We start from the raw sequence: 13,803 nt of genomic DNA on the forward strand, positions 1-13,803 counted from the left end.
ACCCTTTATTTTAGTGTAGAGCCTGGCAGTCAGCGATAGGGGAAACAAATGAGGTATAGTGAATTGTTAAAGGTATCTGAGTTGGTATGTTCCAGTTATTCACACTTAACTCAGCTTTATTTTTTTTTTCAACGTTTATTTATTTTTGGGACAGAGAGAGACAGAGCATGAATGGGGAAGGGGCAGAGAGAGAGGGAGACACAGAATGGGAAGCAGGCTCCAGGCTCCGAGCCATCAGCCCAGAGCCCGACGCGGGGCTCGAACTCACGGACCGCGAGATCGTGACCTGGCTGAAGTCGGACGCCTAACCGACTGCGCCACCCAGGCGCCCCTTAACTCAGCTTTAAAGTCTTATAAACGTCACCATTTTTATAGTGAAAAGAGCTGCTTACCGTTACTGTCAGTCACTGAAAATTCTCACGGTTGTGACCCTCGGAACCCCAGATATTTTATGTGTCCTAGGTCTGCAGTGTTTTAATATTTAAATCCCTATTATTTAACTTCAAAATGATCAGTGATAGTCTCTAAAAATCTACAAAGATATTTGTAATTTTAGTTCTCCTTTACCTTTAGCCAGCGCCATTTGTGGTAAATATGTTTACCAGTTTAATTCAGTAAGTTTAGTTTCCAAATGTGTGAATCCAAAATATTTTGTTCTTTCGGAATAAGCCAGTGATTTGTGTAATGCTTCTCTGTGTTGTATATAATAAAGAGCAATATCTTTTGAGGTATATACCATGTGGGCTTATTGGAGACAGAGCAGTTTCCCTCGAGGCCAGGACCGTAACATGTCGTACAAAACGCTTTCTCGTACCGTTGATGCTAACCAAAGAGAGGACTAAAGTTCATGCTACCTTGAGCAGAGAAGTGTCTAGTACATTTTCCTTCCTTAAGCGGGAATAGTTTTTTAAACTTGGAAATGTACCATTAACTCGTTTATAAAATGTCTCATTTCATTTTTGAGGAATTCAAGTTGGAATGCCAGCCATACAAGTAGTATATAAGAGGAACGTAACTGCCAGTAAGGCATGCACTTAAGCAATAGAGGAATTTACTTTTCAGTGTCTTCCAAGGTCCATGAGGATGCACACTTATTTACCCAGAGAGTATGGATCTCACTATGTTTGTCCAGAGGGTGTGACTCTGTGGAGGAGAACACTTACTGGTAAGTATCAAATGCTTATTGTATTATGTTTCAGAAAAATATGCTTAGGAGTCCGTTGATTTTTAGCAGTGATAAAATCTCTTAGTCTGTGCTGGTTTCTTAACAGTGGACAGTCCCAGATGTTGAAGTCAGCACAACAAGAGAAACACCCAAATCCTGATAAGACTTGAGGATTTTTCGAAAATTAAATGCAAAATAGTTGGGGCAAATGTTGCTGCGGGAGTCAAGACTAAGTAATACAGTAAGAAGATACGAAGTTGGAGAGCTTCCCGCGTTCTTCTTTTGCATAAAGTTTGCATACGTACAAAACCCAAGACTCTAATGACTTTAAGAGGGGGCAGGATGACATCTCTTGGAACTTAAAACAGCAGACTCACGTGAACCGGAATGAACACGGTGGCCCTCACAATACATGTTGATATTTCCTTGCAAAGTAGTTTCTGTTGCTAAATAAAAGCCGTGCGTTCTGAAACCCGTAAGTGATGTATACCGGCCACGTCAAATCTTGGAAGAGTGTTTTCCAAATCCAAAATAGTTAGTGTGGAACACGTGTTTGTTTTGGAAACAGTGAAACGAGGGGATATGGGAGGGCTGATTTCAGAGACCAGTCGCTGCTTTTGCTTTACGCCTTATCATTCCCTCTCTTATTCTTTTAGCCAAGAACTCTTAAGGTACATAATTGACTATTGGCCGCGGAAACTTGTAAAATGACATTGGTGTGTGTGATACAAAAGTTTGAACGTGCTGTAGGTTTCCTGGGAATTAACCATACCGCTTAAACGTTTGCCACAGTGAAGCCGCTGCCAGATTTCCCACATGAAGGTTCGGGATTGATTTGAGCCGATGAATGGGATGATGAATGAAGTGCAGAGTCCATGAGGAAGAGTGGAGTACTTAACTTTGGCATCAGGCAGACAAGGAAGGGTTAAGTCTTACAGGTGCCGATCGCTAGCTTGCTGGCCCTCAGCAGGATACTTGGCGACTCTGAGTCGGTTTCTTCTGCTGTAGGATGACATGTTATCTCCCAGAACGATTACTGGCCGTGGTCCCACCACGTGAATCGAGAAGGCTGGGTATTTGGTCTGCATCCTGGTTGCACAGATGCTGGGGGAGAAGATGGCAGGAACATCCCCTTATGGACACGATGGAGGGTTGAGAATGCATTTCTAGTGATCTGTTTTTGCTTTGCCTTGTGTCCAATTCTGCCAATCCCTAATCTTTAGGACTCACCTCAGCATCTCTTGAAGTCATCCTTTAGGAGATGTGGAAAATGTGTGTGAAAGGACAGAGCGCCAAGAGCAGAAACTTTAGGTGAAAGGGTAAGGGATACTCAGTCATCTGGCAGTCGCTTCCTGAATGCCTGCTGTGTGCTAGGAGGTGGGGTGCGGCGGTGAGCGCAACAGCCAGACACTCTTGCGGTCCTGCAGCTTGCATTCAGGTGTGGGAGACGGACCACAAGCATATGAGCATGTTGGACAGTGGCGATGATAGACCTATAATATAAAGGAGGTGATGAGAGCTTGAGCGGGGGAGTGGCTCTCAGTATGAAATCAGGTCTTCCGGGAGGAGCTCCTTGGAAAGGTGATAATTGAATAGAGGCTCGAGAGAGATCAGGGAGCCAGTCATGTGGAAGTCTGGGAAAAGTGGGCAGTGGGAACAGATCTGGGAAGTCATTGAAAGGACTGACTTTTGCTTTGAGTGGGATGGAAGCCACTGGGGAGTTTGAGCTAAGTGACGTGATCGGACTCGTGTCTTATAAGAATCTCTCAGGTTATTGTCTAGAGACTAGACAGTAGAGGTGCCATGATGGCATCCAGGACTAGTTAACAGGTTCCTGGGGTAACTCGGGCTGGAGGTGATGGTGGAAAGTGGTCAGATTCTGTGTCAGGATTGGTTGGCCATCTGTGGTGAGTGAGAGGCTGAGAGGGGCTAAGGGCCGGCCCCAGAGTTTTGGGGCTGGCCACCAGAAGGGAAGAGTTGTCATTCACTGTTTGTGGAGGTAAAGATGGGAGGAGGAACAGGTTTGGGGGAGAGATCAGTTCAGATGTGGACAAGATGAGATTCCTATTAGGTGGCCTCGTGTAGGGGAGCCCCATGGATGGCCAGTGGTCATTACTTAAATGCCCAGTGTGCACAAGTTGGTAAGTCGTGCAAGCTCTGTTTAAATGATTTAAATCTCTGAGAAGATGGTACTAGAATTCACATTTTCTAGATTAGGAAATAATACGGAAAGATCGATTTTCTTAAGGTCACAGATAGGAAACCTTGTTGTTCATATCTGTTCCACGTTATTCTACGAACTTTACTATGTTAGTTAGAAAGTAGGCATTTAAGGGAAATTCCCATAATTGACATAACTGATTAAGCAGCAAAGTAATGCTTTTAGCTAACACACACACACACACACACACACACACACACACACGAGCTCTCTCTCTCTCTCTCTCTCTTATAGAGAAGTAGAGGTAGTATCTTTGATGAGGTTTAAATGAAAGTTTGTTTTTGTTTTTTTTGTTTTTACTTTTTGATGTGTTGAAAATTAGTGTCTCATGTAGTCTTTAACTTTGAACATACGTTACAATTTTTTTTTAAGGAGTGGCTATGGATATAATTAATTTTTAGAAACATTCTTATATTTAAAAAATTCCTTCTTTTAAAAACAGTTTACTTCATGGTAACTTATATTCTTGTCAGTTATCAAAAGGGGAAGACACATTTACACAATCTTAAGTGTATTCCTTTTTTATAGTAGAATGTTTAATGTTTATTTTTTGAAATAGAAATACAGGGAATGAAAACCTTTGACCTTTGACATTCCTATTCTAGGTATGATGGTGAACTGTACAATGCAATGCAAAAATAGAAATTGAAATCTATCAAAAATCCCTATTCCATTATTAAAAGGTTTATATACATTTATAATTTTCATTTAAAAAAACCAATGGAATGTTATTTTGTGAGTGCCTACAACATTTAAGCTTTTTGGTGGTCTAATGAATTAAACAGTAAGGAGCAGATTAATAATAGTTTTCTTAAAGTAATAAGACGAAGTGCATATCCTTAAAGGTCATATATAGTTATTTTGTGGACTCTGACTGTGTTTGGTTTCTATGACCTTGGATTTTTAAAAATTAGAGTTTCCGATCTCGCCTCTGTGTAATAGCGAACTCTTTCTGATTACACAGGAAGTCCTGCATGTGGCGGGAGTGGAAATGCAGTTAACGGCTGCGGTGTCGTTCCGGACCATTCTACAGGAAGAATCAGTGTCAATTCATACATATGCCCACTCCTTCCTCCAAGTCATTCTGCTACATCTGGAGCACAGGGATGCAGGTCAGCAGCCTGGCTTGTTAGTTCTGTGCTTACTGTTTCCTGGAGGTGGCCGTAAGGCCTTTGGGATCTCGGTAGCCTGATGAGCATAAGTGAATGAGGCTATCCTGCCCAAGATTTGACCATGAGTATGACTAAAAATAGCCATGGCTGTTTCCTTACAAAGCCCGCAAAGTTTAGGATCCTAGAAAGCTGAAGACGCATTAATTTATCTTATGATCTGTACTTACCTCTTAGAATTTTTGAATTTTACGATATTTATGTTTGTGTTATTATTGTACAGCAAAAATGACACATTTTGGCTGAAGGGTATTCCCTCCTCCATATTATTTTTAAAGATATAAATGTTTTCTAGATGTTGGCTAAAGCAAAAAAGAAAATAGAGGAACTTCTTAAAATAGTAATAAAAATAATTATACCCCATTTTATTAAATAGTGCTGTCACTTGATGGCTGAGTTAAAACTAATTTGTGAGACTTTTTTTTTCCTTTTTCCTTGTGTCAATCAGGTGTCAGCAATGCATGGTTGGAAACTCTTCTCTCTGTAATAGAAGTATTGCCCAAAGAAACCCTAAAACATGAGGTAATGCAACACACACACACACACACACACACACACACACACACACACACATATTTTGGTAAGTGCTAGTAAGTAAGTCACTCCAGGGGTTTTGTTTTTGTTTTTACTGAAAAGTGGTATTTAAAAAAAAGAATAAGGTCATTTCCTACTCTGAAAGCAACACATGTTCATTATAGAAAGTATGAGCAGCACAGAAAATAATAGGAAGAAAAATCGTGGTTCTGTACTTAGCCAAAATCTGAAAAATCATTTCAGATTTTTTCCCTGTATATGTTTTTTGTTTGCCATATTCATAATCATGTTGAATGTATATGTGGTTGTTTTTCACTTAGGATTATTTTCCTATGTTAAACTCATTTGGTAGTAGCTACAAAAAATTTTACTTGTTAAACATTTAAACCTGTTTTCAGTATTTTATTAATAAAATGAGGCATTAGTAAATATCTCTGTAGAGCTTTTTCTGTTTTTCAGATAATTGTCTTTAAAAAAATTTTTTTTTATGTTTGTTTTTGAGAGAGAGACAGAGCACGAACAGGGGAGGGACAGAGAGGGGGGCACAGAATCCAAAGCAGGCCCCAGGTTCCGAGCTGTCAGCACAGAGCCCGACGCAGGGCTCAAATTCACAAGCTGTGAGATCATGACCTGAGCCGAAGTAGGACACTTAACCGACTGAGCCACCCAGGCGCCCCTCAGATAATTTTCTTAACTGTAGCTTCCAAAAAAGTGGAATTACTGGGTCAGAGGGCATTCAGATTCTTAAGGCTCTTACTGCAATATGTGAAAATGCCTGTCTCTGGACTGTTCTTGCCAATAGCATTCCAGTGTAACTTGATGAGCCCAAAAATGGGATTATATTTTAATTTGAATTTTTTTTGATTATTACGCTGTTAAATATTTTCTCATATGTTTATATCAGTTCTATTCTTTTGGAATTGTCGGGTCATATCATTTGATCACTATTTATATGTACTATTTTTCAAGGTTGCCAATCCTTTGTTATGTTTGTTGCAAATATTGTTACTAGTTTGTTTGCTTTTTAATTTTTAACATTATTTAATATGTCCTCATCTAAAAGTTCTAGTAAATTAAAATGGGAGAATAAGAAAGTTAGAAAGGAAATTTATTCTGTAATGAAATGATTTTTCACTCTTTGAACATCATCCTTAGATTCTTTTCAAACATGTCCTGGTTGAAAAAAGTAGCTCTCCGTTGAGGAAATGTCCTCTGTGTATTTCATGAAGTGTTTTCGTCCTTCCTTTGCCCTCGTACAATTTGCGGTCCTATCTCAGTGCCAAAACACTAGCTTGAAAATGGGAAGATTTACCCCATTATGAGGATGTTTGTATACTTAGTGCCAAACATCTCGGTGATTAACAGATATTTAAATGTTGAACGTAATGTTGACATTTGTTGCTTCTATTTTTTGTTTTTTAAAAAAAAATTTTTTTTTCAACGTTTATTTATTTTTGGGACAGAGAGAGACAGAGCATGAACGGGGGAGGGGCAGAGAGAGAGGGAGACACAGAATCGGAAACAGGCTCCAGGCTCTGAGCCATCAGCCCAGAGCCCGATGCGGGGCTCGAACTCCCGGACCGCGAGATCGTGACCTGGCTGAAGTCGGACGCTTCACCGACTGCGCCACCCAGGCGCCCCTGTTGCTTCTATTTTTTGAAGACTGCTATGTGGTAGAAGGCAGTTTTTACTCCCGAATGCCATATATTATTTGATGTGATGTTTACGATTTTAAGCATGCAGTTTATTTTGTTTCAGGTCTTTGAGTTTTAAATTATATGTATCATTATGCATTCAGCATTTCTGGCTTCTTTGTGGAGAGGAAAAAAACCAGTTGACCTTTTTATTAGAGTCATAGAGTTTCAGAACTCGGAGGGACCTTAGGGTGACAGTTTAATTTCCATTTTAAGTAGATGAGAAATCTTGGGATGAGAAATAAGAAACAGCAAGATTACTTGGACAGATTAAGAGCAGGGTCCAGAATCAGGATCTGATCTTCATAGTTCTTTATAATATGTCATGCTGTTGAGTTTTTGGGTGCCCGGCGTGTACGCAATACAGTATCACACTTGGGTTATTGCCGATGTCAGAATTACCTAATAGAGTCTATTTGAAGCTATAATGTTTTGTATCCCTTTAGGGTAAATATAAAAATTAATCTGTATGGAACACAAATTTCAGGCTGTCTGGTAATTTGCTTATTTTTCTTTTGAAGATGTGCATTTCAGTAATTACACTTTATGTGTACACAGATCATTACAGAATTCATCATAAGCTTTAATTCAGGTTTTGTGTACCTGCTTGTTGTTGTTGTTTTTTTTTAATTTTTATTTTAACGTTTTAATTTATTTTTGAAAGAGAGAGACAGAGCATGAGCGGATGAGGGGCAGAGAGAGAGGGAGACAACGGAATCTGAAGCAGGCTCCAGGCTCTGAGCTGTCAGTACAGAGCCCGGTGCAGGGTTCCAACCCACAAACCATGAGATCATGACCTGAGCCGAAGTCCGATGCTTGACTGACTAAGCCACCCAGGCACCCCTCCCTGCCCCCCCACCCCCCGGCCTGGTTGTTTTTTAATTATGTAATTTATCATCATCTTCCCTTTAATAACGCAGAAGGTCAACAAGGTGATTCAGGTTATGAGACACCTCAAATTATAACTCAGGTTTCTTAAAAACACTTAGCATCTTAAAATAATTCCTTGAGGAAAATAGCTGACATTAGTGGCAAGAATATATAAAACTTTGTGAATTTGTTCTCTAAATATTTTCTCTTTAGATTTTGAACCCACTTGTTTCCAAGGCACAACTTTCCCAAACTGTCCAGTCTCGTTTAGTTAGTTGTAAAATTTTAGGAAAAATGACCAACAAATTTGATGCCCATACGTGAGTATTTGTATATAATTTTTTTGTCTACTTTATTCAATTAAATCGATTTAAAATGTATGATGGTCGTGTGATTTACTATTATATTAGACTTACATTATGTTATTCCATACTACATACAAGTTTAGCTGTTTTAACTCTGTAGAATTCTTATAGTCTACCTAGTCTACTATTCAGATGCATTTCTTCTGATCTCATGGCTCTTCAAGTCAACACGGTTAACTTTTTCTATTTCTCATCTTAACCTTCTCTGTCACACACTGAGTGTAGTTTTGAGCATAAAATGGTATTATTCTATAGACGTCAAAAACTGTCCAACCGTACATAAAGATAAGACTTTCTGAGTTCTTCCATTATTGTTATAAATTCATTATTTTGGATAATTTCTCTTATTTTGAGGCTTTATGGGGAATGTTTATAATGTATATGCTCCTCTCTGCCCAGGTGATAAATAACCAAGTGGAAAGATTGGAATGTTATATAATTATGGCACAGAATAAAATATAAAGTTGAAGAGTATCTTGGTAGATAGTTGCTAGATATTCCACTTGCCTGTGTAACCTTTTATCTTAGCTAAGATGTTTAATTGTGAATCCAAGATTAACCATTATTTTACAAAGATCCAACCATGTATATGATTTGCAAGTAACAGGAGATAACCTCCAAACTTTAATGACATGTGAAAATCCATTCTAGACTATAAAGCTTTATATTAAAATATGTTTGTTATTAGGGTAAGCTAAGATTTTGATGATAACTGTTTGAAAATTTTCGTCTAAAATACCCACTTGCACGTTCCTTTCTTTGCCTTGTAAGCATTAAGAGAGAGATACTTCCCCTGGTAAAATCACTCTGTCAAGATGTGGAATATGAAGTTCGATCTTGTATGTGTCGGCAATTAGAGAACATAGCTCAGGGCATTGGGTAAGTATCATTTCAATTCCTTGTGTCATATACTTATTTCTGGATAGTCAGACATGCATATGCTGTGCCTGTGTGTTCCATGAAAGCATGCTTATTGAAGGGCTAAAATTTATATGAGCTTTAAAAATGATTGTAACAACAAGTACCTCCTGATGTGTCTGGATTAAAAGAGATTAGATTAAAGTGAAGTTGCTTAGCATTTACTTCATGTTAATTTCTTTCTTTCTCACCTTCACTGGCTTTAGTTAGCATCCAGATACCTAGATCCGAGAAGGGAAAATGTCCCAATATAAACCACGCTTTTGTGGACCATAAATAATTCAGTCTTGCCCAGTTCTGTGCTCCTTAATCACGATCAGAACCTATCAGGAGAATATATCATTGTCTTTTTGTATTCCATGTTTTGTCATCTGACATTTTGCCACTGTTAAAAACAGGCTGGTCAGATGTGTTCACATTTGCCTTCTGAAAATTAATATAGAATTATTGCTTAAGGATTCATTTACAAAAGCAAAGCTAGAATCTACCTACCTTGTTAACTTAGAATTCACTCAAAAAATTAATTTGCCTGATTAAATTCATTTAATTTTGAATTCTCATGTACTATTAGAATATAATCGTAGGATTTTCATGGTGTCATGGCTAGAAACTACTCTGATCTGATTCATATTTTTTATTCTCTCTTTGATAAATATATAAAACTAAAGAGACGTATACAGTTTTTTTCTTTTGGCATTGGAAATTAGGACTTTTGTTAAGCTCTGATAACCACCAACAGGAATTTTCTACACACAAGGCTAGGAGAAGCCCTGAGATGAGTGAAAGGAGGTGGGAAGAGATATTTCTGAGACTGCTGCTGATTTAAGAGAGAGGCTGCCCACTACTGTGCTGGGAGTTGTGGTCTAAGGCACTTGGGAATAGGAAGTATGGGACTAGAGCCCAAGAACAGTACAGACTTGGGTTTGTAGTTTTGTGTTTGTTGTGGCTGGCAGGGGAGCAATTACTGACCACTTTAGTTTAATCAGAAATGAGCACCAGAAATTGTTCTTCATTTAATAAGATGATCAGGAAGAAAAATTAAGAGATTCTTGTCCAGCTGGCATATCCATAAGAACTGAAGTCTGCATAACACGAGAAAACTAACTATGGATTGTGCACTAGCTTGGGATCAAAGAGGACAGTTCTTAGAATAATCAGATCAATAGTGAATAGTATAATGAAGAGGTCGTGCACATGTGTTTGCAGGAAAACAACCGTATGGAATAGACCTCTCTTTATACAGGGATGACTAAAGAGAAAAAAGAAACAAATGTGGAATCTACAAAAAGATTCTTCAGTGTTGGAGGGGAAGAACATACAGTGCTCAGATAGGAAATAAAGAATATACTTTTGTAAATGAATTAAAATTTTTTTAACGTTTATTCATTTTTGAGAGACAGAGAGTGAGTGGGGAAGGGGCAGAGAGCGAGGGAGGCACAGAATCCGAAATGGGCTCCAGCACAGAGCCCGACGTGGGGCTTGAACTCACAAACTGCAAGATCATGACCTGAGCCGAAGTCAGTCGCTTAACCGACTGAGCCACCCAGGTGCCCTGGAAGAATATACTTTTGAAGAAATTGATCAAATTTCTGGTGGCATGGCAAGTAAGATAACCTGAAAATGCCCCCATTGTTAACGTATGACAAAATTTCAACATCCGTTCGTGATAAAAACTCTCAGGAAGCTAGGGGCGAAGGGGACTTCCTCAGTCTGATACAGGCATGTATGAGAAACCTACAGCTAACGTCATAATTAATGGTAGATATTGAATGCTTTTTCCTTAAGGTAAGAACAGGTCGAGGATAGTTTTTATCACTTCTGTTCAACACTGTATGGGATGTCCTAGCTATTGAAATAAGGCAAGAAAACAAAAATCTTAAAGGTCTAAAGATCTGAAAGGAAAAAGTAAAATGATTTCTACTTGTAGACGACAGAACGGTTTACATAGAAAAATCCTCAGTAATTTACAATGATTTCTACTTGTAGATGACATCACTGTTTACATAGAAAATCCTCAGTAATTTACAAAACAACTATTAGAACTAATTAATGGATTTAAAGATGTTTCCGGATACATACAAAAATAGATACGGATAAGTGGAACAGAAGAGAGTACAGAAATAGACACACATATATATGTGGCCAATTGACTTTCAACAGAATGCCAAAGCAGTTCAAGGAGGAAAATCTCTTCAAAACACGGTACTGGGATAACTGGATATTCATGAGAGAAAAAAAAAAATGAACATTAATTCTTATCTCACACTGTACATAAAGACTAATTTGAAACTTATCACATTCCTGAATATTATCAAATCAACAACCTTCCAATCTCCCATGATATAATACTGCTAGTTGGCATTTACTTCAGAGCTAGACATCTTTAATACGGCCTAGCCATTCTACTTTTAATTATTTACCCAAGAGAAGTGAAAATATATCCATAACAAGAGCTGTGTTAGATACACATGTTTATAGTAGCTTTATTTGTAACACCCAAACTGGAACAATCCAGATGTCTACTGACCGATGAAAGGAAAAATAAAATACGGTATGTCCATACAGTGGAGTACTATTTAGCAAGAAAAAGGAATGTCATGCTGATACATGCAGTATAACAGCATGGATATGTCTCAGAATCAGTATGTTAAGGGAAGCGAGCCAGATACAAAAGGAGTATATACTGTATGATAAATACAAACTACAGTGACACAAAGCAGATCCATGATTGCTTTTGTCAGAGGCAGATTGTAGAATTCAGACATAATGGGACTGATGATTGGTTCTTGTCCTCTGCCCATGAGTTTCGTCTTCTGTCAGACTGGAAGGGCGTTGATGTAGGGGAGGGCTAAGCAACTTTATCTCCTTAACAAAGAGATGGAGATGATTGGGTCCCCAGTATTTCTTTCAGCCTAGGCTCCTTAAAAAGGCCGGTGGAAAAGGCACAAACAGATGAGAAGTTTCCTTGAGTTGCTGTTGCTGACCGGGTCAACCGTGGAACTCAGGATCATCCTTCATCGGTGCTTAGTTTGATCAGGCTGCTACCATCAGGTGGCACCAAATCATGGCCAGCACCTGGGTAGATTTGGATCACACAGCGAGACCCCAGAATTCCAGGTTGGCCATCTGGGCAAGCTTGCTTATTTCATTCATCTTGCTATCCCTCACCCTGTATTTTACATACCCTGCCTTCTGATGTCACGGAAGGGTTAGGTTTTAATTATTAGCATGTTGGCTGATAAGACTGGATTCCTACACAAATAATAGAATCAGGCCGTCCCCAGATTTTTGTTCCGAATCCTTACATGCCAAAGGCATTTTTAGTACAAAGGATAATGACCTACAATTCTGCCCTAGCCAGAGTGGAGTTTGCATATGAAGTCAAGAAAAGGATATTCTCATAAATATACCAGCACAGGCAGTGTATAGCCCACATCTGCTTCTTGAAGAAGGTACTCAGCCCTAATCCAGCTTGTTTAGAGGAACTAATGAGAGAATATTTGCATCTTACATGTGTGGGTCTGCCACGATGCCTTATTTTTACTTTTATAATGTGACAGACGGGCAAAGAAAACAAATAATATACTTCATAAAGAAGAAATGTAAGTGTCCAAAAAATGTACTCAATCTCATTGTTCAACCTCATTAGTTGTAGAGAGATCTATGCATTTAATGAATATGCATTGAGCACCTACCATAAGCTATGGGTTACATATGGATGATGTAATAATGAAAAAGATACAGTCCTGTCGTCCAGGTACTTGGAGTTTGACAGAGATGTAGTCAAGTAGACAGACAGTTATTGAATAATATGTGATATTTACAAAACAATAGTGAAATGCTCCTTTTACCAATGAAATCAGAAAAGTTAATGATAAATCTTTAGTGCTAGCAAAGGCACAGGAAACATCTTCGTGTCCTACTGGGAGAAGCATAAACCTAGAATCTTTTTGAATTCTATAATATACACAAAATTTTTGCTGATATTTTACCTGTATTATTCCATTTTTAGAGATAAGTATAAAGAATCAGTGTATATCACAATTTATGAATAACATTAGTATACACTTAGATAATATTTACCATGTGTGAGACACTCTTCTAAGCACTTGTGTGAGCTTAATATCCTCACAATCATCTGTTGGATGGATAGTAATTGTTCCTTTTTTACAGATGAGGAAGCTGAAGCCCAAAGAGGATGTATATAAGAACATCAACAGGATAGAAGCCTGGAGGCCGTACATTATCAGAAACTTTCAAAGTTTCTTTAAGTAGAGGGTTATAGGTTATCTATTTTTATATAGCTCTTACGTTTTTTAAAATTTTGATAACATATAAAAGCGCTCTTTTAATACATAGTGCCATAGTGTTTAGTGGCTTTAACGTAGTTGAAAATGAGAAATCCCCGTTGGTGTTGGTAGGTTGAAACTGACATGTGCTTATTACCACTGATGGTACACAGATTTGATTTTTTCACTTTGCCTTTTCAGCATTAAGAAATCATTGTGCAGCTATTAAAGACCTTTTGATTCTGATTGTTTTTATCTTTAATACCCAGATATAGGGGCGCCTGGGTGGCGCAGTCGGTTAAGCATCCGACTTCAGCCAGGTCACGATCTCACGGTCCGTGAGTTCGAGCCCCGCGTCAGGCTCTGGGCTGATGGCTCGGAACCTGGAGCCTGTTTCCGATTCTGTGTCTCCCTCTCTCTCTGCCCCTCCCCTGTTCATGCTCTGTCTCTCTCTGTCCCAAAAATAAATAAAAAACGTTGAAAAAAAAATTAAAAAAAAAATACCCAGATATAATTAAGTTGGGTTTGCATCAGTATACCACTCTTGGGGGGAAAAGTCATTTGAAAGACTGAATGGA

General features: G+C 38.5%; 1 protein-coding gene across 1 annotated transcript in view; it reads left to right on the forward strand.

Annotated features, from left to right (window-relative positions):
* Positions 1 to 13,803, forward strand: part of PPP4R4 (protein phosphatase 4 regulatory subunit 4) — a 104,134-nt gene that overhangs the window by 50,660 nt on the left and 39,671 nt on the right. Inside the window, exons 4-7 of the mRNA XM_047863635.1 lie at positions 4,351 to 4,498; positions 5,004 to 5,077; positions 7,867 to 7,973; positions 8,790 to 8,897. Coding sequence (XP_047719591.1) covers positions 4,351 to 4,498; positions 5,004 to 5,077; positions 7,867 to 7,973; positions 8,790 to 8,897 — 437 coding nt within the window. The remainder of the gene's footprint in view (positions 1 to 4,350; positions 4,499 to 5,003; positions 5,078 to 7,866; positions 7,974 to 8,789; positions 8,898 to 13,803) is intronic.

Source organism: Prionailurus viverrinus, chromosome B3 (assembly GCF_022837055.1).
Source record: "Prionailurus viverrinus isolate Anna chromosome B3, UM_Priviv_1.0, whole genome shotgun sequence".
Taxonomy (NCBI): Eukaryota; Metazoa; Chordata; class Mammalia; order Carnivora; family Felidae; genus Prionailurus; species Prionailurus viverrinus.